Source organism: Lissotriton helveticus, chromosome 2_1 (assembly GCF_964261635.1).
Source record: "Lissotriton helveticus chromosome 2_1, aLisHel1.1, whole genome shotgun sequence".
In the NCBI taxonomy this organism is placed as follows: Eukaryota; Metazoa; Chordata; class Amphibia; order Caudata; family Salamandridae; genus Lissotriton; species Lissotriton helveticus.
In genome coordinates, this window is record NC_136059.1 from 568,822,466 (window position 1) to 568,849,224 (window position 26,759).

Consider the following 26,759-nt stretch of genomic DNA (forward strand, 5'->3'; position numbering starts at 1 on the left):
TTATCAAGCCCATTATCGTCGCTTAATCTGCAGTTTCCTGCCGATAAAAGCGACGATAATGTATCGCCTTTTGTTGATATGGCTCATTGCTCTTTTTTTGACCAGTAAACTTACGTACATATTATCAAGAATGGGTGTTAAAATTATCGCTGTTTTATTGGCAGGAAACTGCTGTTAAAACGGCGATAATGAGCTTGATAATACGGCCTTGTTATTTCCCATAGAAGCCCATGTTAACACCAGAACATAGCCTTCTATGGCAATTAACAAGGAGGTATTATCAAGCCCACCCTCCCAACATTAATAAAAAAATCTTCAGACAATGCAGGTACCCGGAGCTGGAAGGTCATTTTACATATCACTGCCCCGGAAAGGTGGCATTCCCCGTGACGGGTACAGGGAGAGAGAGAGAGCTCCAAACTTTTTTTCTTTTAAAAGACCCGAGGGGTGCCGCTTAGCAAGACTGCGGGGAGTAAGGCCGTAACCCCCCCGCATACTTCAAAATGAAAACCAGAGGAGTGCCGTTCCCCAGTGCTCAGGGCACCTTACTAGCCCCCATTATGCAGAAAAATTGACCCTGTAATTTGCCCGCCCGGGACCTAATGAATAGAACGGACTTCTACTTTGTTTTCACCTTTTCCACCGCGTACAAGTACTGCACGAGTACCCTGCCATTTTATTATTTTTTTAAATAAAAATTGAGCCTAAAGATCCATATACCCCCCCCTGACCAAGACTATAGGCTCAGAATGTTTCTACCCTGCCCCGTTTCCTTATTTCTCAACTTTGTTTTACTGTTTTCTTCTGGCTCTGCTCTCCCGACAAACAATATGGCTGCCAACACATCCTGGTTTGGAGTATTGACAGCCAATCAGCATGCAGCTCCTGCTCGTAATTCTATGTATTTCCATACGCGTACGCCGCAATTTTTCTTTTAAAAACAATAGAGCCTAAACATCCATGTACGACCCCCTAAGCAAGCCTAGAGGGTCAGAATGTCTCTACCATACCCCCTTCCCTTATTTCTGAACTTTGTTTTACTGTTTTCTTGTGAATCGGTTCTAGCGAGGCACAAGATGGCCGCCAACACTTCCTGGTTTCGAGTGTTGCCAGACAGTTCACAGCCAATCAGCATGCAGCTCGCGCTCGTAATTGAACAGATTTCAGTACGCGTGCTGAACTCCGTCTCTAGATAGCGCTATGATTTTACTTGCAGTTTTCTCAGAAACTATTGAACGGATTTACACCATTTAACAAAAAGCACAATCTGTGAACAGAACTCTACTCTTTGTCAAATTTCGTGTAATTCCATTCAGCCGTTCGGGCTGTAGCCCTGGCTAAAGGTCCCTATGGAAAATTTCATAGGGAAAACATGTTTTGGGACCCCCCTTTTTTCCCGGCCCCCACTTGACGAATCACCCCCAAACTTTCAGGGAAGGATCGAAACCGAGCAGGCAATTTTCATGGAGAAATTCATGAAGATTTGTCCACCGGCGCCAAAGTTATTCCAAATAGAATGTTGTGGATTTCCTATGGAAACTAGGTCCTAACTAAATATATATATATTCTCCAACTTGGTTCTCTTTCATCGGGTTGTGGCAGAGCTCAGTATGGGTGCGATATCCCGCAGCAGAATCACGCCACTAAATACTTCACAAAAATCCTTCTGCAACAGATGAATAATCAGATCGCACTCCCGTAGGTTTTGCAATTTTTATTTTTTCCTTCTCATTAACAGGGATACAGGCGGAATAGATCAACGCATTTTGGTATACCTTGATCACAATATCTATATATATATGAATGTTTTTGCATCTATTGTAAGCGGTATAAGCACAAAAAGTGTTAAAAAGCAAAATGTTCTTAACAAGGCTTGTTCATGACTAAATGTGTTCACTCATGGTCGAAATATGCAGAGCATGTTTTGCTTTGTGACTGTAAAAATGTGTTTTTGACTGTATAATTAATAAGAGCAGATGCATTAAGCTACATTACCTGTATTTTTTTGCAAGGACATCTCTCTCTGTTTTCTGTTTGTTTAGCACATCATTGAGCACATCTTGTATTTGTGTCATCTCTTGAATGGAGATATCTATTAAAATTATAAAAAAGCTACAGTGAAAATATTTTCATCAAAGTGGAAATTTAGTGTGTTAATAACATAATAACATAATTATTGAAAAGTCAATTACAGCTCAGCAAAATGATTCCGGATTTGTAAAGTTACACAGGGCAAGGTGGGTGCCTACTGCTTCTCTGCACATACTATAAGGTTATGTTTTATTGTATCTAATCTTGATGAAGTAAGGGTAAGGCTGATATTACACCTGGTGTCATTTCAGGAACTTGGTGATGTATGCTTGATATCTCTTTGCTATATATATTAACAAGTTCTCATTAATAGTTGCACAGTAGGGGCTAAAATTGTTTGCTTCCAACTTAAAATCGCGTTATTGCTCCACCAAAAAAAGGATTGTTTTATGTGGTGTGCACCTAGTACCTAAGTACTCCAAATAATAGGCAGTATGGTATAAACATCCAGCTTAGTAAACAGCATTTTGTTTTGTGGACAATCATTACCATTAACCAGTAAATGAACCACAGTACCAAATAATAATGTATTTCATCCCTCATCAGCATTTGAGAACAGAATGGTCCAAAACCCATATTACATAGGGAATGACCTGGATGATGATGAGTACCAAAATTGGGCTACACATTGTGTGTTTTATTTTTGTGCGCTTTGATACACTGATGTATAGTTTCTTGCCTGGAGTGTAGTGTATCAATTCAATTAAATTTAATACAGACTTTATTTGATTTCAAATATAAACCATAAAAGCACATTTTATATATTGTTTTACAATCATTAAAAACATGTAAATAAAATTCAATTTAAAAATGTTGTATGATAAAAGAAAACCAGGTTCATATTCTACATTGATATCCTAAATCTGATCACACATTTCAAATACATTGCTAAAGAGCTGGTAAACATTTCGTGCTCTAATGGTTGTAGTGTTAAGAAGGCAGGTAAGCATTGTCTCAAGCCTAAAATCTTTAAGTTCGGTACAATCTATCTTTTCCTCGGAACAATATAAAATTTACAAAATAAAAAAATGTGCATTGTAGAATGAAGGGATATATCATATTATTTTTTGTAAACAGATTTTATTCAGTTACAGCTGATACATTAGGATCATTGCTCTGAGGAAACAGTATGCATACAAGGTTGAAATATTTAACATTATGTACAGGTATAGTAACACAGTCTTAGGAGTTGCTTCCCTGGTGGTGTCTCCGCCTCCGCTCCTGTAGTCATCCACCTAAACAACATTTCTAGGATATTTGCAATCTACATCTCTACTTAGAGAGTCAAATCCTTACAACTCCCTGCTGGATCGTACTCTTAACTATCCCAACAGTGAATGGGTTAACTGGTTAACGAATCCCCCTTACCCTCCACCCCCCTCAAACCCTATCTACCTCCCTCCCCCCGACAGACATGTTGTGATACGCCACGTCTGTCTGGGTTGTGAAGTGTGCACCCTTACAAGACATTCGGGACCACAGTACCAGGAAGCAGCCATCCACTTAAGGGGAATCCCCATGCTGATTTCGCTGTCCAACATCCGAGTCGCCCGCTCAAGAAAGGCAACGTCTCAGTCCATAAGTGCAAGTCCTTCCCCCAGTGGGTCAGTCATTGTCATCCGTCGGGCTCTTGAGCAAGTCCACCATCGCCACCCATGCCCTAGCCATGTCCAACAATTTGTTGTCTCTGAGCCATTTGTAGTCTAAAAATCCCCTCACAGACAGCCCATTTTATATACTCCCGCAGCCACCATGAAGCATTAGGTGCAGTGACCGCCTTCCAATGGCTGGTGATTTCTCTCTTAGCTAGGACTAACCCCAACTCTATAAATTTACTGGTAACTTTATTACGGGCAGTGTGTGGGAACCAGTGTATCAGAAATCCCGGGGTCCGCTGAATATCTCTATCTGTTATTTCAGCTAGTTTGGACATGACTTCCCCCCAAAACCCGTTCAGTAGGGGGCATTCCCAGAACATGTGTAAAAATTTAGCGTTTTCTAGTTTGCAACGTGGGCAGGCTGTTTGGGATGCGACAAATGTGTTAATTTTGTGAAGGGTGAGATACGCTCTATGGAACACATAAAACTGTATTAGTTGAAATCTCGAGTTTCAAGAACATTTCCATGCCTGTTCCATCAGCCCCTTCCACGGCTACTCCCCTATAGGGATCCCAAGGTCCGCTTCCCATTTAAGGCGCAAACTCTCCAAAGGAGATCTGATCTCCTGCGTAATTCGCCTATATAGACAGGTAACTGCTTTGATCATCCCTGCTGAAGAGACCACATATTGGCAAGGGAGAGAGGTCGGCGGTTCCACCATCCCCTTCTTGCAATGCTTACGGATGGCTGCCGTCAATGCCACATGTAAAAGAAAGTCATGCCTGGGTAGTTCATATCTTTCTATAAAGTCCTGGAAGGGTATGAGGGCGCCATCCTCATAGAGGTCTCCAATAGCGGAGATCCCCACATCCCCCCAGTCTCGCAATCTCTGCCAATCTGCCCCATGCGGCAATGCCTAGCAGACCCACAATGGGATCTGAGGGGCATACGGGGGCCTGCCTTGGCTCTCCTATTGGCACGATTCCAGCATTGTCGCACCACCCACAGGTCCCTCTGCATCTGTCTTTTGCTTAAAGGGAGCCGGAGAAGAGTCTGAGAAAGCTGGAGGAGGTCCGGATCCATGCCCCCTTGGTCTTCATCTGTACGTAGTCTCCTTGCCATCCACTTTGTGAACCATTGGAATTGGGCTGCGTGATAACAGGCCTCTAAATCAGGGGCTGCGAATCCCCCCTCTTGTCTAGGCCTCATGATGGTGGTGAGCGCCACTCTGCGCCTCCCAGAGCTCCATAAAAATCCTGTAGTCATGGTGCTTAGTTGGGTAAAGTATTTTCGGGGTATCCATAAAGGTAGTGAGCCAAAATAGTAAAGTAGTCTAGGCAGGGTTACCATCTTTAGCAGCGCCATCCTCCCCGCTACTGAAAGTGGAAGGGTCCCCCAGAATTCAAAATTACTCCTGATAGTTTTCAATACTCTTCCTATATTACCTTCAAACAAGTCAGTAGGTTCATGATAGATCCGGACTCCTAGGTAAGTCAGACAGCTGCTTTCCCACCTCACGTCTAGCCCATCTGGCGGTTAGTCTCTACCACCCTGGGCAGGGAAAAGGCACGTGTTATTCCAGTTGACTCTGAGTTCCTCCACCCGCCCCAGTCTGGTCAGCAGTTCTCGGGCACCCTGTAACTCCTCACCAGCGTCGGCAAGGAACATTAAAAGATTGTCCGCGTACAGAGCAATGTAGTGGGCCTGGCCCATCCCATACTGGCCCCTGTAATATCGCCCGATCTCGTATGAGCAGCCAGTGGTTCTATTGCCAGAGCGAACAGGAGGAAAGACAGCGGACAACCCTGCCTCGTCCCCCTGCCCACGCTGCAGGCCTCCAAAATCATACCCCCGTGCGAACCCTGGCAGTTGAGACGTTGTACAGAATTCTCGTCCAAACCAGAAACCCCTCGCCAAGTCCAAATGCATGTAAGACCCTAAACAGATATGGCCACTCAAGTCTATTGAAGGCCTTTTCAATATCAGTCGATAAGATGTACGCCTCCCCTCCCTCCCCCGCTGAGCTATACATGTTGACGCAGTCTGCATATATTCATAGCTGTATTCCAGGAAGGAATAAACCTGGCCTGGTCCATATGCACAAGTGTAGTCATATGAGGCATCAAACAGCTGGCTAAAATGCTACTCACTATCTTGTAATCTAAGTTAAGCATAGCGAGGGGGCGATAGGCGGCGTGATCCCACGTCGGTTTATCCGGCTTGAGGAGTGGTATGATTATTGCTTCTTTAGTTGAGCAAGGTAGACAGCCGTCTGGTTTTGATCTGTTGTAGAGGGCTAACAGGTGAGGAGCCAACAGGTCCACGTAAGTGGCATAAACCTCTATTGGTAGCCCATCTGTGCCAGGGGTTTTGTTCCTGGCCATACGTTTTATGGCTCCCCTGATCTCTCCTAGCTCCACAGCGCAGCCTAAGACCTCTGCATCCTTTGCCTCAACTTGCGGACATTCTATATCCAGGAATCCCTTCTCCTCTAATACTCTAGGGTCCAACTGACTTTGATACAGGGTAGTATAATATTCCAAAAACTGTAAATTGATAGCCTGTTGCCCATAGTACGTTGCTCCATCACCGCCTCACAGCTCTAAAATTGGTGTCTCTCTGCACGCCGGGTTGGCCAGCCAAGCCAGCAGTGCCCTAGATTTGCCCCTCTCAGCGTGTACCCGCGCCGCATACGCCCTGTAATCAAAACATCTTAAGCGTTGCACTCGGGCAGCCAATTCTTCCCTGGCCACAATAAGATCCTCCTGTCGATCTTCTATTTTGGGCCTATCCCTTTCTACGTCCCTGAGCTGTTGTTCTGCCTTCTGGACATCATTCAGTAAGGTTCCAGGAACTCCCACCGCTTCCCCAATACAGAGACCTCTTATCACTGTCTTAAATGCATCCCACTCATTGTGTAAGCTAGTGGACGTATTAGTGTTGTTCTGAAAGTACTCCTCTATAGCAGTACCTATTGTGGTTCTAAAGACCTGGTCTTCCAATGTCTCCGGACAAAGATGCCAACAGCGCATAGTGGAGCTTATTTGAATTGGGAGCTTATTCGAACCCAATTCATGGACACCAACAGGGAATTGTCATCAGATATCGTCCTGGCTAAGTACTCACTCAGTGTGACCACTACATGCACATCTGGGGAACAAAGGATAGAGTCCAGTCGAACATGAAGCTCATGTAGAGCCGAGAAATAAGAGTAGTCCCGTCCTCCCGGTTGGTGGGCCCTCCAAGTGTCCGTCAGTCCCCAGTACCATTGCCTGTCTCGTCGGGCTTCTGCAATTCTATGCGTGGGAGCGTCAGGGAGCGGTGGATGGGAGCGGTCCAGGGCCACCTCAGTAATGCAATTAAAATCTCCCTGCAAAAGCACAGGTCCCGTCGGAAACGATGCCAATTTCTACGATAACTGTGCAAAGTAGACAGGTTGGTCGATATTAGGAGCATATATACTTCCTATTGTAATATCCCCACCATCAAGGCGCCCCACTGTAGGAAGGTGGATATCTGACTATGGTTACCCCCAACTTTTTGCCTGGTGTTTAGCTGGTTTTCGACCTCGCTGGCCTGGGACCCTGCTATTCAGGACCCAGACTAATTGCTCTCTCTGTAAAATGGACTCCATGTACCTTAGGTACATACCTAACTGGATGCTGGGTCACCTTATCAGCCCCTGTACAGTGTACCTTAGGTACCCAGGGCATAGGTGTACCCAGGGCCTACCAAGGGCTGCAGCATGTATTTTGCCACCCCTGGCTGGCCATCCAAACTGACACAACTGGCTGCTAAGATAGCTGGGGCAAGGTAGTGTAATCACCCTTTGCTGTAGATATAGTATACCTATATCTAACCCCAAAATGGACACATATATTCCTAAAAGTCACTCCTATGGCAGGCCTTATCAATCCTGAAGGCAGAGTGCTTGGAATTATGTGAGATGGTGCTCTAGCATGAGCTGAGCCTGTCTGCAGCTTTTCGGAGCCAAGTCCTTTAGCTGTTTCCATGATAACGCTATACCATATACTCTTAAGTGCATTATAATCCTTGCGGTTATTGCTAACTTTGGTATAGCATTATCAAAACATGTCGTGTAAGGTGTCATACGCTTTGGAATACTACCCCCTCGCCAATTCTGGCGACGGGGGTAGCATTCCACCCTTCTAGAGGGATAAGACATGTATGTAACTGTGAACCCCGGTTAAAGTTAAGCAGAGCCTCAGCATCACAAAATGGATGCTGCCACCACAGACACAAGTCTGACCTCCTGCTGCTGGGAGTCCTTCCAGCGAGGGAGGCTTGGACAAAGGGTTTCCTGCCTTGGGAGGTGCTAGCACCACCCCAGACAGGATTTTGTGTATTGAGGTAGGGAGGGCTGAAAGGAATGAGACATGCTGGGGCACACAAGGTGTCCCTGTGCATACCCCGGCTCAAACCAGTTGCTGGGGCACTCCAGCCCCAGCTCTGGCGCGAAACCGGACAAAGGATAGGGGGTGTAACCACCCCCTTCCTGGTCCCACCCACGGGAGGGACCTAGTCATTAGTACAGCCCCCTTTAGCTGGATAAAGGTAGGAGCTGGTCCCATTCCAAATTAGATTATCCTGAACAACTCTACAAGAAGAAACTCTGAACTTCGACGTTCTGCTCCACAGAAGACTGAAGAATCTCCCTTGTGGGCAAGGAGTGCCCACCCTGCAACTGCAGGCACCATCAAGCGTCCTAGCGGTTCACTTTGTCATCCCTCCTGCCGGAACCAGACCTCAGAGCCCGACGAGACCCGGATTCCCAGACCTCTCCGACATCTACCCACATCTGCAGCACAGCTGAGACCCGTGGGTGCGACGAGACACGTGGGACCGGCCATCTTGAAGAAACTGCACTTCGCTTCCAGCACGACTTCAGAGGCATCCTCGAGAAAGTTCTTTGGGGATTGAGAAGCCCCAGCCCCGAGCAGCTCCTGCACCGAAGACCAGCCCCCCAGCATCCACGAGATCTGCGTGGGGCCCTTTTGCTTGATTGCTGCTCGACGCGTTGACCTCCTAGACGACGATCCACGAAATCTACACCGCTGGTCTGGTTGCTCCAGACTGGCCCTTGCTTCCCTGCAAAGGAGAAGCACACCGGACCCTCCTGGTCCGCACCAGACGCCTTTTCCACTCATCGCGTGGGTTGCCTTTGCCAAGGCCTGTTGACGCCGAATCCGGAACAGACAACGCCGACAGCGAGAGCCTGCGTGGGACAGCTCGTGCCTCCATCCTGGTCGTCGAAGACACCTCCTGGTCCACGTGGCTGCAGAGTCAAGCGTCCACTCTTCACCTGATCGCGACGACAACATCTGGTTCCTTCCTGGTTCCACTCCGGTCACTGGCTAGTGACTTTGAACATTGTCCCCTCTGCTTTCAGGTCCTCATCTTCCTCGATCCACCCTTGGATCGCACCGGACATCTTCCTCCTTCTTCAAGGCTCCATAGACTTCGACGCGGAAACCCGACACACTTTGACACCTATGCACCAACAGCCCGTGGGTGAGGTAGCAAGAGCATTTCGGTGCTCAAAGGTAGATTGACTCTCCTAGTGTCCAGGTATCCTGTCGTTTTAGTCGTAACTAGTAGGAACTGTCTTTTACTTAACTTTTCGTAATTTGTTCTGTCCATTGACTTTGTTCCGCATCTCGCGTGTGAGTTCACACTCTGCACACGCGTCCCGTGGGCCTCCTGCTACTTACCTAAGGTTAGGGTAGTGTAGTCCCAGCGATCCTACAGCCTCTGGACAGCTCCAATTCCTCTATCGGTTACCTTAACCCATTTACTTAGTATATGGTTTGTCGTGCCCCTAGGGCACCATAGTAATTTGTGCGACTATTGTATTTTTCTGAAGAGTATTGTTATGTGCTTAGCCCTCTGATCTCATAAAGAGTTCAGAGGTGTTTGTTATTAATAAATATATTGTTTATTTTCATAACAACCTGTGTGGTGTCCTTTCATCTGGTATTCAAGGGGTTATATGTGGTAAAACAGCTGGCTTCACATGCCAAAAGAGTTTAGCCTAAGACTGCTTTGTCCATGCTACCATTAGGATAGCTGGTCTATAAGGTTGACTTACAACCAATCACCATAAGGGTTGTTTGGACTGATACAAGGTGATCACTAGAACTAGTGAGCATCATATATTATTATTAAAGGCTTTTATAACGCGCTCTATTACTAAAAAAATAGTATCCTGGCGCGGTAAAGGCGGAGCAGACTGGGAAAGGACACATTTTAAAAAACGAAGCAGAAAAAAAATTTAACTTTAATATTAAAAAGGTGAGTTTTTAGTCCTTTCTTAAAAACATTAAGAGACGGTGCAGTTTTTAAGTGGAGGGGAAGGGCATTCCAGGATTTTGCTGCTTTTACCGAGATTGATTGGCCGCCAAGTCTGCAATATTTAAATTTGGGGACAGACATCTGGCACATGTTGGCCGATCGTAGAGGGCGGTTAGGAACATACAAACAGAACCTTTTTCTCAGATAGACAGGGCCAGTTTGATGGATGGCTCGGTAGGCCAGCACTAGAACTTTAAACAAAATCCTGTGGGCGACCGGAAGCCAGTGGAGAGCACAAAGCAGGGGACGGGCACTGGAGCGCCTAGGTGCATTAAACAGGAGTCTGGCGGCGGCGTTCTGAATGACCTGAAGGCGGTGAATCAGGTATGCCGGCAATCCACAGAACAGTCCGTTCGAGTAGTCTAGCCTGGAGAGAATTAAGGCACGGATGACTGTCTCTTTTGCTTCTTGTGGAAGAAGAGGGAAGAACCTACGTAGGGTTTTTAAGGTGGCAAAACAAACCCCCGTGAGTTTCTTTATATGGTCCTCGAACTTAAGGTTCTTACCAAACCAGACTCCCAAGTTTTTCACTGGGCCAGATGCGGCTTTTGGGGGGGGGAGGTCAGCAGGCCAGAGACGCTCACTAGAATCCTCAGGAAAAGAGCCGTACAGCAGAACCTCGGATTTACTCTCGTTGCACTTTAATTGTGCGTGTGCCAGCCATTGAAAAACAGAGGACAAACAAAGTTGGGCATCCGACGTATCTAAATTATCTTTAGGCCAGGTGAACAAAAGCTGCGTATCGTCGGCGTACGCCATAATTTTTGCCCCTAGTTGTTCAGCGAGGTAAATCAGCGGAGTAAGATAAATATTAAAAAGCAAGGGGCTTAAAATGGACCCCTGGGGAACACCTGTGGAAAGTTGCTTAGGGGTGGAGGCAAATGGGGGCAGCCAGATCTGTTGGGTACGATTATTCAAGTAAGAAGTCAGCCAGTCAAATGCTGGACCAGTGACACCGATATCTGCTAATCTGGCGAGTAGTAGGGAGTGAGGCACCGTATCGAAGGCAGCAGAGAGGTCCAATAAAATCAGAGCCGCTCTGCCACCTCCGTCAAGGCACTCCCGAATAGCTTCTGAGATTTCGACCAAGGCCGTCTCGGTACTGTAGGAGGCCCGAAATCCGGATTGAGCTGGATGTAGGGCCTCAGTTGACTCAACGAATTTATCCAGCTGCTTAAAGACAGTCTTTTCGCAAATCTTTGCAAGAGCTGGGAGCAGCGATATAGGCCGGTAATTAGACGGCGTGGCCGGATCTAATCCATTTTTTTTTAGCAATGGAAGCAGTTTGGCTTGCTTCCAGCAAGCGGGGACAGTAGCTGTAAGGAGCGAAAGGTTGATCAGCTGAGTAACCTCATTTCCCAATGTTTCCGCTAATCCCGCAAATACTCTAGCCGGGCAAGGGTCAGAGGGAGATCCTGATTTTAGAGCAGCCACAATAGAAGTGATGTCAGATTTTAGTTGGGGAGTAAACGTAACCAATTGCTCAGTACGTGGGGGCATTGAAGGACGCAGAGTGGTTAGAGATGGTGTGGGGCCATTACACACATTTTGTAGGTCCTCCTGAATTTTAGCGATTTTTTCAATAAAAAACTCAGATAGTTCTTCGCACCATTCCTTCGAAGCAGGCAACAAAGGTTGTGATGCACAGGGGGACACAAAGCTTTTTACAATCGTAAAGATTTCCTTACTATTGTTGTTTGCTTTATTAATGCGTCCTGAAAAATAGCTGCGTTTGGCCGATCTGATGGCAGCATAATACTTTTTTTGTGCAACCCGCAGATCCTTTTTTGCCTCGGGAAGATAGGCTTGCCTCCACAGCCTCTCCAGCTTTTTACAGTCTGATTTAAGGTCTAGGAGAGCAGGGGAAAACCAGGGTTTGGAGGGGGTAGAACGGAGTCTGCAGACCCGGCTACTATTAATAGATGCAGCGGTTGCGCATTCCACCCATGAGTTAAATGCGTTGGTTGCGGCCTCGATATCAGAAGGTAGCGAAGGGCGAGAAGCAGCAAGACCCTCAGAGAGGGTGTTGAGATTAATCTTCTGTGTATGGGCAATTTGGGGGTGGATCACAGCAGCAGTTATCAGAGGCCAAGAGAATCTAATAAGCTTATGGTCCGACCAGGTTACTGGCTCAGGATGAGTCATAGTGATATCAAAATTAGAGCATACCAGATCAAGAATATGACCTCCTAAGTGGGTTGGGGCAGCTACCCATTGCCTTAGTTGGGCCATAGAGAGAGCTTCTGCAAGGCGAGCTGCCTCTGGTAGGTCTGGGCTATCAACATGAATATTAAAATCCCCTAGGAGAAGATACCGGGAATGGTATAAAATCCGAGGGACTATCAATTCTTCTAAGACCTGCACAAAGTTACCAACGTGGCCTGGAGGGCGATAGACCAGCGTGCCGCCTATGGAAGAGTTGGCGTTAAAGAATAAGGAAAAATGGAGCATCTCGGCTTCAGGCAATTGTTGTTGGGAGTCATAAGAAAAGGTCCACTGTTCTCTAAAGACAACTGCTATCCCCCCACCTCGACCTAGAGGGCGGTCAGATCTGACAATTTTAAAACCGCGTGGAACGGCCAATTCAACAGAGGGGGCGCAGGTATCATTGAGCCAGGTTTCCGTTATGAAAAGGAGATCCACTGATTGTCACTCAGCAGCTCAAAAATGTCTGCTGCATGTTTGACCAGTGACCTAGCATTAATCAAACCGGCGTGGACCAGTGAAGAGGCCACAGGGCGGGGAGGCAAAGGGTTAAGCGTGGGCTGAAAACGGTATTTACACACCTGGCAGACCCGGGATGCACTGTTTGCCACCTCCCATGAGGCGTTGCACAGACAGGAGCAGGCTTTCAGCGTCATAAGGAGAGCACGAGAGTACCGAATGGGTGTGTTAACAGGGCGCCGAGGAGTGTTGGTAAGGGGGTTGGCCCTAGGCCCGTCCGAGGCACGGACGGGCACAGACGGGCCCTCCTTTGGCGCTCCTTCGGCGCGCAGACGGCGCGCCCGCTGCGCGTGTCCGCTGCGCGTCTTAAAGTGCATGTATCAGGCCAACTTCTCACATTGGTGTGCAGCGGTTGGGATTTGAGCTTGCTGTTGTTTTTACCAAATATAATCTTGAGATATCATTTGAAAGATCACATAAGGTACCATAGGTACATATAACAAGCTTAGAAATACTCTGAGTTCTACTGAACCAGCTGTTGTAGTAGAAAGGGCCTAGCACACCCTGACTACAACTCTTAGCAAGGGATCAGTAGGAAAACCCATAGTGTAGGTAAGTGCACCACTTACACCTCACTAGAAAGCATGTCTACCACGGGAGAGATCTCAGTGGCTCCCCTTGTGGTTAGTGACCCTCCACAGGTCCTTTCCAGATATGCAGCCCTCAGCTTCCAGGAGATGAGACAATTGTGTACCTCCAGGAAACTGAAACAGGGTTCTAACCATACCACTCCTTTTCTGTTAGGTCTCTTAGAGACATATGATGCTAGAAGGGCTGCTAACCCAGGCCCCTCTGATCCAGCAGATGGGAGCAAGCCCCCCTTAGAAGGTGACCTAGACTCTAACCTCCCTGAAACAGAAAATGTAGATGGTAGGGAAGAGGGAAGCTTATCTGAGGATGAGGCAGACAATGGCCAACCTTTAGTCAGCAGACTTACCAGGGCCAACTTAGACCTACATAGGGATGGAGCTGGGGGAGCCCCAGTGCCCTCCACAAGCAGGCCTAACCTTGGGATTAGAAGAGATAGGTCTCACTCTAGGGACTCTAACAGATATGTTCACTCCCATGTCTCTCATGCATCTGTTCAGAGGAGGATGACTTCCCCTCAGAGGAGAGAGCATGAGGCAAAGACGAAGGACGTTAATCTGAGGATCCAAAGGGAAGAACTTGCCCTTGCCAAAGAGAAACTTGCTTTTGCCAGAGAGCAAAAATTGAGTGGGGTAGAGCCCACTGGTGGCAGCAGTATCCCTAGGGATAAAGACAGGAGTTTTGATAATAGACCCCTGAGTAAAATAGTGCCCTCCTATAAGTCAGGAGATGACATCCACAAATGGATGACTGCTCTGGAGAGGGCCTGCAAAGTACAGCAGGTACCCCAGAGTCAGTGGGCAGCTATATTGTGGCTCTCCTTTGAAGGTAAAGGCAGAGATAAGCTCCTCACTGTTAGAGATGAGGATGCTAATGACTACCAAGTCCTGAAAAATGCACTGATTGATGGGTTTGGCTTAACCACTGAACAGTACAGGTTGATGTTCAGAGACACCCAGAAAACTCAGGCTTGGACTGATTTTGTAGATTGTGCTACTAAGGCTCTGGAGGGCTGGTTATTGGGTAGTAAAGTTACAGACTACACAGAATTGTATAATCTCATAATGAGAGAGCAAATCTTAAATAACTGTCAAAACCAGCTTTTGCACCAGCACCTGGTGGATTCTGATCTGACCTCTCTACAAGAATTGGGTAAGAGGGCAGACAAATGGGTCAGAACCAGGATTAGGCCTAAGAATCAGGGTGGTGACCAAAAGAAAGAGACTACCAAGCCTCAAGAGAAAGGTGGGGATAAATCTATAGAGAAGACTTCCCCAGGGCCCCAAAACTCCAAGAATGGGGGTGGGTCCCAAGACACTTCCTCTACCCAGAAGAAACCTTATTGCCATGCCTGCAAACAGGTAGGCCATTGGAAAACTGACAGCAGTTGCCCAAAGGCCAACAATAAGGAGAACATACCCCCAAGTAATACTCCCATGCCTCCTGTTACTACTAGTAGTAATCCCCCAGGTGGTGGGAGTACTTTGGGAGTTCCTGGGGACTCTGGTCTAACCAGGTCCCCTAACTTAACTACTGTTGTCTGTGAAGATGGCATGGGGTTTGCCAACTGCACTGCTTGTCCCAACACTTTGGGCAAGTACAGGCAAGAGCCACTCATCAATGGTCTAAAAGTTGAGGCCTATAGAGAACAGGGGCTAGCATCACTATGGTGACTGCGAATCTAGTCCCCTCAAGGCAACTTATACCTGGTGCCACATACCAGGTGACAAACATTGATGGAGTGCAGAAAAATCATCCCATGGCAGTGGTAAATCTCAGCTGGGGAGGTGTCACTGGCCCAAAGAGAGTGGCAGTGTCAGCAAACTTGCCTGTAGATTATCTCCTGGGGAATGATTTGGAAATCTCAGCCTGGGCTGAGGTGGAACAAGAAACCCATTCTAAAATGGTAAATCTCAACGGAAAGGTTAGTGGGGCTGTGATGGCCACAGCCCCAATCCAAGATGTCCTTCGTGAACAGGTTAGGAGGGCTGTGCCAGTCTCAGCCCAATCTCAAATAGATTCCTTCCCTGAAAAGATTAGCACGGCTGTGATGATAACAGCCCATACCCAAACTGAGTCTCTTCCTGAAAAGGTTGGTGGGGCTGTGATGGCCACAGCCCAAACTCAAACTGATTCCTGTGTTGTGAAGCCTGAAACTATGGATCACTCCACACAAACAGAGAGCATTGAGGAGGAAGATGAATCTCCCTCCCACCAGACATTAGGAAAGGATCACCCTCCTCAGGGAACTGATCCTACCCCTTGTGAAGAAACTGCCCCAGAGGTAGTCAGGCCTAGCCTGGCAGAGCCCCTGATGTCAGTGGACCCTTCCAAGGTGGGACCCAGTCTGGAGCAGGTAACCTGCCCCTCTCTACCCTGCCTCAGTCAGCCCAGGGCTACAGAGGTCAAGGAGGCCAGTGAGCCCCAAAGGGCCCCCTGTCCAATAAAACAACCCCATCAGAAGATTAGGGCCACCAAAGCTAGCAGCCCTAGCAAGGTGAAAAAGTTAGAAACTCCTGAGGGATCCCCCTTAAACTTAGTTAGGGACCTCCTCCAGATGGACTCTGTTGGGCACAGCCAAACTTGGGACCTAAGGGTCCCAGACCTGACCTGTCCCTCCAGTAAGCCAAACAGAGGGACCCAGCCTCCAGCTTTAGGCAGCCAGAGGTTGACCCTGAGAGCCCAACACAACTCAGTTGTGGAAAGAATGGCATATATGGTGGATGGTGATTGGAGGAAGTTGAGCCCAGCAGTAGTGGAGCCTCACTTCAGTACTCCATCTCAGCACCAGCCTTTTACTTGGCCAAAACACACCACAGGTAGAGATTCCCTATGGTGGAGACCCTCAGATACCCTAAGGGTGAGGGATTGCTTAGTGGACCATGAGATAGGGGGTAACCATGCCAGTGCTGGTACTTCCTTATATATGGCCACTTAGGCAATAGAGGCTTACCTGGACAAGGATAGCCTTATCTCCTTTTGTTTGGGGGGGGGGGTTATGTAGGAAGGTGGATATCTGACTATGGTTACCCCCAACGTTTTGCCTGGTGTTTAGCTGGTTTTCGACCTAGATGGCCTGGGGCCCTGCTATTCAGGACCCCAGACTAATTGGTCTCTCTGTAAAATGGACTCAATGTACCTTAGGTACATACCTAATTGGATGCTGGGTCACCTTATCCGCCCCTGTACAGTGTGCCATAGGTACCCAGGGCATAGGTGTACCCAGGGCCTACCAAGGGCTGCAGCATGTATTTTGCCACCCCTGGCTCGCCATCCAAACTGACACAACTGGCTGCTAAGATAGCTGGGGCAAGGTGGTGTAATCACCCTTTGCTGTAGATATAGTATACCTATATCTAACCCCAAAATGGCCACATATATTCCTATAAGTCACTCCTATGGCAGGCCTTATCAATCCTGAAGGCAGTGCTTGGAATTATGTGAGATGGTGCTCTAGCATGAGCTGAGCCTGTCTGCAGCTCTCGGAGCCAAGTCCTTTAGCTGTTTCCATGATAACGCTATACCATATACTCTTAAGTGCATTATAATCCTCGCGGTTATTGCTAACTTTGGTATAGCGTTATCAAAACATGTCGTGTAAGGTGTCATACGCTTTGGAATACTACCCCCTCGCCAGTTCTGGCAACGGGGGTAGCATTCCACCCTTCTAGAGGGATAAGACATGTATGTAACTGTGAACCCCGGTTAAAGTTAAGCAGAGCCTCAGCATCACAAAATGGATGCTGCCACCACAGACACAAGTCTGACCTCCTGCTGCTGGGAGTCCTTCCAGCGAGGGAGGCTTGGACAAAGGGTTTCCTGCCTTGGGAGGTGCTAGCACCACCCCAGACAGGATTTTGTGTATTGAGGTAGGGAGGGCTGAAAGGAATGAGACATGCCTTGGGCACACAAGGTGTCCCTGTGCATACCCCGGTTCAAACCAGTTGCTGGGGCACTCCAGCCCCAGCTCTGGCGCGAAACCGGACAAAGGATAGGGGGTGTAACCACCCCCTTCCTGGTCCCACCCACGGGAGGGACCTAGTCATTAGTACAGCCCCCTTTAGCTGGATAAAGGTAGGAGCTGGTCCCATTCCAAATTAGATTATCCTGAACAACTCTACAAGAAGAAACTCTGAACTTCGACGTTCTGCTCCACAGAAGACTGAAGAATCTCCCTTGTGGGCAAGGAGTGCCCACCCTGCAACTGCAGGCACCATCAAGCGTCCTAGCGGTTCACTTTGTCATCCCTCCTGCCGGAACCAGACCTCAGAGCCCGACGAGACCCGGATTCCCAGACCTCTCCGACATCTACCCACATCTGCAGCACAGCTGAGACCCGTGGGTGCGACGAGACACATGGGACCGGCCATCTTGAAGAAACTGCACTTCGCTTCCAGCACGACTTCAGAGGCATCCTCGAGAAAGTTCTTTGGGGATTGAGAAGCCCCAGCCCCAGCAGCTCCTGCACCGAAGACCAGCCCCCCAGCATCCACGAGATCTGCGTGGGGCCCTTTTGCTTGATTGCTGCTCGACGCGTTGACCTCCTAGACGACGATCCACGAAATCTACACCGCTGGTCTGGTTGCTCCAGACTGGCCCTTGCTTCCCTGTAAAGGAGAAGCACACCGGACCCTCCTGGTCCGCACCAGACGCCTTTTCCACTCATCGCGTGGGTTGCCTTTGCCAAGGCCTGTTGACGCCGAATCCGGAACAGACAACGCCGACAGCGAGAGCCTGCGTGGGACAGCTCGTGCCTCCATCCTGGTCGTCGAAGACACCTCCTGGTCCACGTGGCTGCAGAGTCAAGCGTCCACTCTTCACCTGATCGCGACGACAACATCTGGTTCCTTCCTGGTTCCACTCCGGTCACTGGCTAGTGACTTTGAACATTGTCCCCTCTGCTTTCAGGTCCTCATCTTCCTCGATCCACCCTTGGATCGCACCGGACATCTTCCTCCTTCTTCAAGGCTCCATAGACTTCGACGCGGAAACCCGACACACTTTGACACCTATGCACCAACAGCCCGTGGGTGAGGTAGCAAGAGCATTTCGGTGCTCAAAGGTAGATTGACTCTCCTAGTGTCCAGGTATCCTGTCGTTTTAGTCGTAACTAGTAGGAACTGTCTTTTACTTACCTTTTCGTAATTTGTTCTGTCCATTGACTTTGTTCCGCATCTCGCGTGTGAGTTCACACTCTGCACACGCGTCCCGTGGGCCTCCTGCTACTTACCTAAGGTTAGGGTAGTGTAGTCCCAGCGATCCTACAGCCTCTGGACAGCTCCAATTCCTCTATCGGTTACCTTAACCCATTTACTTAGTATATGGTTTGTCGTGCCCCTAGGGCACCATAGTAATTTGTGCGACTATTGTATTTTTCTGAAGAGTATTGTTATGTGCTTAGCCCTCTGATCTCATAAAGAGTTCAGAGGTGTTTGTTATTAATAAATATATTGTTTATTTTCATAACAACCTGTGTGGTGTCCTTTCATCTGGTATTCAAGGGGTTATATGTGGTAAAACAGCTGGTTTCACATGCCAAAAGAGTTTAGCCTAAGACTGCTTTGTCCATGCTACCATTAGGATAGCTGGTCTATAAGGTTGACTTACAACCAATCACCATAAGGGTTGTTTGGACTGATACAAGGTGATCACTAGAACTAGTGAGCATCATATATCAGGCCAACTTCTCACATTGGTGTGCAGCGGTTGGGATTTGAGCTTGCTGTTGTTTTTACCAAATATAATCTTGAGATATCATTTGAAAGATCACATAAGGTACCATAGGTACATATAACAAGCTTAGAAATACTCTGAGTTCTACTGAACCAGCTGTTGTAGTAGAAAGGGCCTAGCACACCCTGACTACAACTCTTAGCAAGGGATCAGTAGGAAAACCCATAGTGTAGGTAAGTGCACCACTTACACCTCACTAGAAAGCATGTCTACCACGGGAGAGATCTCAGTGGCTCCCCTTGTGGTTAGTGACCCTCCACAGGTCCTTTCCAGATATGCAGCCCTCAGCTTCCAGGAGATGAGACAATTGTGTACCTCCAGGAAACTGAAACAGGGTTCTAACCCTACCACTCCTTTTCTGTTAGGTCTCTTAGAGACATATGATGCTAGAAGGGCTGCTAACCCAGGCCCCTCTGATCCAGCAGATGGGAGCAAGCCCCCCTTAGAAGGTGACCTAGACTCTAACCTCCCTGAAACAGAAAATGTAGATGGTAGGGAAGAGGGAAGCTTATCTGAGGATGAGGCAGACAATGGCCAACCTTTAGTCAGCAGACTTACCAGGGCCAACTTAGACCTACATAGGGATGGAGCTGGGGGAGCCCCAGTGCCATCCACAAGCAGGCCTAACCTTGGGATTAGAAGAGATAGGTCTCACTCTAGGGACTCTAACAGATATGTTCACTCCCATGTCTCTCATGCATCTGTTCAGAGGAGGATGACTTCCCCTCAGAGGAGAGAGCATGAGGCAAAGACAAAGGACGTTAATCTGAGGATCCAAAGGGAAGAACTTGCCCTTGCCAAAGAGAAACTTGCTTTTGCCAGAGAGCAAAAATTGAGTGGGGTAGAGCCCACTGGTGGCAGCAGTATCCCTAGGGATAAAGACAGGAGTTTTGATAATAGACCCCTGAGTAAAATAGTGCCCTCCTATAAGTCAGGAGATGACATCCACAAATGGATGACTGCTCTGGAGAGGGCCTGCAAAGTACAGCAGGTACCCCAGAGTCAGTGGGCAGCTATATTGTGGCTCTCCTTTGAAGGCAAAGGCAGAGATAAGCTCCTCACTGTTAGAGATGAGGATGCTAATGACTACCAAGTCCTGAAAAATGCACTGATTGATGGGTTTGGCTTAACCACTGAACAGTACAGGTTGATGTTCAGAGACACCCAGAAAACTCAGGCTTGGACTGATTTTGTAGATTGTGCTACTAAGGCTCTGGAGGGCTGGTTATTGGGTAGTAAAGTTACAGACTACACAGAATTGTATAATCTCATAATGAGAGAGCAAATCTTAAATAACTGTCAAAACCAGCTTTTGCACCAGCACCTGGTGGATTCTGATCTGACCTCTCTACAAGAATTGGGTAAGAGGGCAGACAAATGGGTCAGAACCAAGATTAGGCCTAAGAATCAGGGTGGTGACCAAAAGAAAGAGACTACCAAGCCTCAAGAGAAAGGTGGGGATAAATCTATAGAGAAGACTTCCCCAGGGCCCCAAAACTCCAAGAATGGGGGTGGGTCCCAAGACACTTCCTCTACCCAGAAGAAACCTTATTGCCATGCCTGCAAACAGGTAGGCCATTGAAAAACTGACAGCAGTTGCCCAAAGGCCAACAATAAGGAGAACATACCCCCAAGTAATACTCCCATGCCTCCTGTTACTACTAGTAGTAATCACCCAGGGGGTGGGAGTACTTTGGGAGTTCCTGGGGACTCTGGTCTAACCAGGTCCCCTAACTTAACTACTCTTGTCTGTGAAGATGGCATGGGGTTTGCCAACTGCACTGCTTGTCCCAACACTTTGGGCAAGTACAGGCAAGAGCCACTCATCAATGGTCTTAAAGTTGAGGCCTATAGAGAACAGGGGCTAGCATCACTATGGTGACTGAGAATCTAGTCCCCTCAAGGCAACTTATACCTGGTGCCACATACCAGGTGACAAACATTGATGGAGTGCAGACAAATCATCCCATGGCAGTGGTAAATCTCAGCTGGGGAGGTGTCACTGGCCCAAAGAGAGTGGCAGTGTCAGCAAACTTGCCTGTAGATTGTCTCCTGGGGAATGATTTGGAAATCTCAGCCTGGGCTGAGGTGGAACAAGAAACCCATTCTAAAATGGTAAATCTCATCGGAAAGGTTAGTGGGGCTGTGATGGCCACAGCCCCAATCCAAGATGTCCTTCCTGAACAGGTTAGGAGGGCTGTGCCAGTCTCAGCCCAATCTCAAATAGATTCCTTCCCTGAAAAGATTAGCAGGGCTGTGATGATAACAGCCCATACCCAAACTGAGTCTCTTCCTGAAAAGGTTGGTGGGGCTGTGATGGCCACAGCCCAAACTCAAACTGATTCCTGTGTTGTGAAGCCTGAAACTATGGATCACTCCACACAAACAGAGAGCATTGAGGAGGAAGATGAATCTCCCTCCCACCAGACATTAGGAAAGGATCAGCCTCCTCAGGGAACTGATCCTACCCCTTGTGAAGAAACTGCCCCAGAGGTAGTCAGGCCTAGCCTGGCAGAGCCCCTGATGTCAGTGGACCCTTCCAAGGTGGGACCCAGTCTGGAGCAGGTAACCTGCCCCTCTCTACCCTGCCTCAGTCAGCCCAGGGCTACAGAGGTCAAGGAGGCCAGTGAGCCCCAAAGGGCCCCCTGTCCAATAAAACAACCCCATCAGCAGATTAGGGACACCAAAGCTAGCAGCCCTAGCAAGGTGAAAAAGTTAGAAACTCCTGAGGGATCCCCCTTAAACTTAGTTAGGGACCTCCTCCAGATGGACTCTGTTGGGCACAGCCAAACTTGGGACCTAAGGGTCCCAGACCTGACCTGTCCCTCCAGTAAGCCAAACAGAGGGACCCAGCCTCCAGCTTTAGGCAGCCAGAGGTTGACCCTGAGAGCCCAACACAACTCAGTTGTGGAAAGAATGGCATATATGGTGGATGGTGATTGGAGGAAGTTGAGCCCAGCAGTAGTGGAGCCTCACTTCAGTACTCCATCTCAGCACCAGCCTTTTACTTGGCCAAAACACACCACAGGTAGAGATTCCCTATGGTGGAGACCCTCAGATACCCTTAGGGTGAGGGATTGCTTAGTGGACCATGAGATAGGGGGTAACCATGCCAGTGCTGGTACTTCCTTATATATGGCCACTTAGGCAATAGAGGCTTACCTGGACAAGGATAGCCTTATCTCCTTTTGTTTGGGGGGGGGGGGGTTATGTAGGAAGGTGGATATCTGACTATGGTTACCCCCAACGTTTTGCCTGGTGTTTAGCTGGTTTTCGACCTAGTTGGCCTGGGGCCCTGCTATTCAGGACCCCAGACTAATTGCTCTCTCTGTAAAATGGACTCAATGTACCTTAGGTACATACCTAATTGGATGCTGGGTCACCTTATCCGCCCCTGTGCCATAGGTACCCAGGGCATAGGTGTACCCAGGGCCTACCAAGGGCTGCAGCATGTATTTTGCCACCCCTGGCTGGCCATCCAAACTGACACAACTGGCTGCTAAGATAGCTGGGGCAAGGTGGTGTAATCACCCTTTGCTGTAGATATAGTATACCTATATCTAACCCCAAAATGGCCACATATATTCCTATAAGTCACTCCTATGGCAGGCCTTATCAATCCTGAAGGCAGTGCTTGGAATTATGTGAGATGGTGCTCTAGCATGAGCTGAGCCTGTCTGCAGCTTTCGGAGCCAAGTCCTTTAGCTGTTTCCATGATAACGCTATACCATATACTCTTAAGTGCATTATAATCCTCGCGGTTATTGCTAACTTTGGTATAGCGTTATCAAAACATGTCGTGTAAGGTGTCATACGCTTTGGAATACTACCCCCTCGCCAGTTCTGGCAACGGGGGTAGCATTCCACCCTTCTAGAGGGATAAGACATGTATGTAACTGTGAACCCCGGTTAAAGTTAAGCAGAGCCTCAGCATCACAAAATGGATGCTGCCACCACAGACACAAGTCTGACCTCCTGCTGCTGGGAGTCCTTCCAGCGAGGGAGGCTTGGACAAAGGGTTTCCTGCCTTGGGAGGTGCTAGCACCACCCCAGACAGGATTTTGTGTATTGAGGTAGGGAGGGCTGAAAGGAATGAGACATGCCTTGGGCACACAAGGTGTCCCTGTGCATACCCCGGTTCAAACCAGTTGCTGGGGCACTCCAGCCCCAGCTCTGGCGCGAAACCGGACAAAGGATAGGGGGTGTAACCACCCCCTTCCTGGTCCCACCCACGGGAGGGACCTAGTCATTAGTACAGCCCCCTTTAGCTGGATAAAGGTAGGAGCTGGTCCCATTCCAAATTAGATTATCCTGAACAACTCTACAAGAAGAAACTCTGAACTTCGACGTTCTGCTCCACAGAAGACTGAAGAATCTCCCTTGTGGGCAAGGAGTGCCCACCCTGCAACTGCAGGCACCATCAAGCGTCCTAGCGGTTCACTTTGTCGTCCCTCCTGCCGGAACCAGACCTCAGAGCCCGACGAGACCCGGATTCCCAGACCTCTCCGACCTCTACCCACATCTGCAGCACAGCTGAGACCCGTGGGTGCGACGAGACACGTGGGACCGGCCATCTTGAAGAAACTGCACTTCGCTTCCAGCACGACTTCAGAGGCATCCTCGAGAAAGTTCTTTGGGGATTGAGAAGCCCAAGCCCCGAGCAGCTCCTGCACCGAAGACCAGCCTCCCAGCATCCACGAGATCTGCGTGGGGCCCTTTTGCTTGATTGCTGCTCGACGCATTGTCTGGTCACTTGCCGGCTGGCTAGTGACCTCCTAGACGACGATCCACGAAATCTACAACGCTGATCTGGTTGCTCCAGACTGGCCCTTGCTTCCCTACAAAGGAGAAGCACCCCGGACCCTCCTGGTCCGCACCAGACGCCTTTTCCCCTCACCGCGTGGGTTGCCTTTGCCAAGGCCTGTTGACGCCGAATCCGGAACAGACACCGCCGACAGCGAGAGCCTGCGTGGGACAGCTCGTGCCTTCATCCTGGTCGTTGAAGACACCTCCTGGTCCACGTGGCTGCAGAGTCAAGCGTCCACTCTTCACCTGAACGCGACGACAACATCTGGTTCCTTCCTGGTTCCACTCCGGTCACTGGCTAGTGACTTTGAACATTGTCCCCTCTGCTTTCAGGTCTTCATCTTCCGCGATCCACCCTTGGATCGCACCGGACATCTTCCTCCTGGTCGCCTGCAGCATCTTTCTTCAAGGCTCCATAGACTTCGACGCGGAAACCCAACACACTTTGACACTTATGCACCCGCAGCCCGTGGGTGAGATAACAAGAGCATTTCGGTGCTCAAGGGTAGATTGGCTCTCCTAGTGTCCAGGTATCCTGTCGTTTTAGTCGTAACTAGTAGGAACTGTCTTTTACTTACCTTTTCGTAATTTGTTCTGTCCATTGACTTTGTTCCGCATCTCGCGTGTAAGTTCACACTCTGCACACGCGTCCCGTGGGCCTCCTGCTACTTACCTAAGGTTAGGGTAGTGTAGTCCCAGCGATCCTACAGCCTCTGGACAGCTCCAATTCCTCTATCAATCACCTTAACCCATTTACTTAGTATATGGTTTGTCGTTCCCCCAGGGCACCATAGTAATTTGTGCGACTATTGTATTTTTCTGAAGAGTATTGTTATGTGCTTAGCCCTCTGATCTCATAAAGAGTTCAGAGGTGTTTGTTATTAATAAATATATTGTTTATTTTCATAACAACCTGTGTGGTGTCCTTTCATCTGGTATTCAAGGGGTTATATGTGGTAAAACAGCTGGCTTCACATGCCAAAAGAGTTTAGCCTAAGACTGCTTTGTCCATGCTACCATTAGGATAGCTGGTCTATAAGGTTGACTTACAACCAATCACCATAAGGGTTGTTTGGACTGATACAAGGTGATCACTAGAACTAGTGAGCATCATATATCAGGCCAACTTCTCACACCCACCACTACTACGAATCGGCCTTTAGGGTCTATATTCTGCCGGACACATTGAAAAGGCACCCCTGCTCGTACCCTACTCTTGCAAAGGCCAAATATGTAGTATGAAACACCTGTCCCCTCCAACGCCTTCGTCAAGTGGGTTTCTTGTAGCAATGCAATTTGCACTCCTCTTCTTGCCAGGTAAGCATGTATTTTGTGCCGCCGGCTCATAGTGTGCATCCCCCTGACATTCCAGGTCATAGTTTTGATTCCTACGGTGGTACCCATGATTCCAACTCTAGACACTGACCCCAGAGATCTCCCGCAGCGACATGTCTGACTCTTACCCACTTGCCCCAAACTATAAACTTTACCCAACTCCCACCACACCCCAGACAGGCACACAAGAACAAGCCCACATCCAAACTAAGTCAGTCATACAAAAAACACATAAGAAGGAGGTGGTGCGCGTCTCGCATCTGTTGGCCCCAGAACCCCCCCCCCCCGGTCCCCCAGTTGTAGCTAATTCTCCCAGTGGGACCCCATGTCACATACAAGTTCCCCCACAGTGTATTGATCGGGTCTCTAGGTCCAGGAGTCACAGCGGGCATCCTACCATCTTTTCCACATACCCCCTGCAGTTCAATCATCCAAGAATCTGCTGTCTGCGGAGTAACGTCCGGAAGTTCAGTATCAGAGAGCCCCTGGGCACTGCTCGATCTCGAGCTCTCCGCTCCGCCTCTCTCGTTGTCCGTGTCGTTACTAGTCAGACTGACTTCGCCATGGCTAATGATCGCCACTGCTAGGACTGCTCTGTCTCGTTCCTGACGACGATCAGCAGGAGAAATGGGCCTCTGTAGCGGAGATGTGGTGGACAGCCGGCCTCGGGGAGAGTTCGATTGTGGCGAGCGTGTGTCAGTGCTGCATCTGGTTTCCAACCAGTCCCAAGCGGCCTGCGGGGTGCGAAAGAAGTGCGTTTCCGCCTCTGCAGTTACCCTAAGGCAGGCCGGGAACAACATTGCGTAGGGGAGACGGAGCTGGCGCAACTTCCGTTTAACAGCCAGGAAGGAGGTTCTTTGTCATTGTACTTCCCTAGTATAATCCGGGAATATCATCACCTTGCTGTGCCCGATCTGTAGATTCTGTTGCTCCCAGACTCTTTGTAGAATGAAGTCTCGATCTCGATAATGCAGCAGCCTCACCACCATTGGGCGGGGCGGGGCCCCGGGTTTAGGTGGGGGAGCCGAGACCCTGTGTGCACGTTCCAGTGCATAGAAGGGGGATAGACCCTCCGGTGCCACCTCCGTTTTCAGCCAGGTTTCTAGGTACTGGACCGCATCAACTCCCTCCTCTCGCTCCGGAACGCCTACGATGCGGAGGTTATTTCTTCTTGAGCGCCCTTCGCTGTTCTCAGCCCTCATCTCCAGCACTTTTACCCTATTTACCACTTCTTTCAAGGAGGCTTGTAGGGTGGCGACCGTGTCCGGTATGTCTTTCAAGAACCTTGCCAAAGTAAGGTAATAGAGAAATTGGTCTGTAGTTGGACACAGTGGAAGGGTCGCTATTAGGCTTTTTGAGAATTGGCCTGACTTGCGCCAATTTCCAGCTACTAGGGAAAGAAGCACTCTCAAAGGAGGCATTAAAAATACTGGTCAAAACGTCGGCCAGCAATGGAAATAAATCATTGCACTTACGGGGGAGCAAGGGGTCATTAGGAGATCCTGACTTAA

At 48.7% G+C, this 26,759-nt stretch overlaps 1 protein-coding gene across 5 annotated transcripts in view; it reads right to left on the reverse strand.

The window, feature by feature from the left end:
- ANKRD31 (ankyrin repeat domain 31) overlaps nucleotides 1-26,759 on the reverse strand; it is a 2,265,957-nt gene that overhangs the window by 565,254 nt on the left and 1,673,944 nt on the right. For all 5 annotated transcript variants that reach the window (XM_078675241.1, XM_078675243.1, XM_078675240.1 and 2 more), the window contains one exon: nucleotides 1,996-2,092. In XM_078675241.1, coding sequence (XP_078531367.1) covers nucleotides 1,996-2,092 — 97 coding nt within the window. The remainder of the gene's footprint in view (nucleotides 1-1,995; nucleotides 2,093-26,759) is intronic.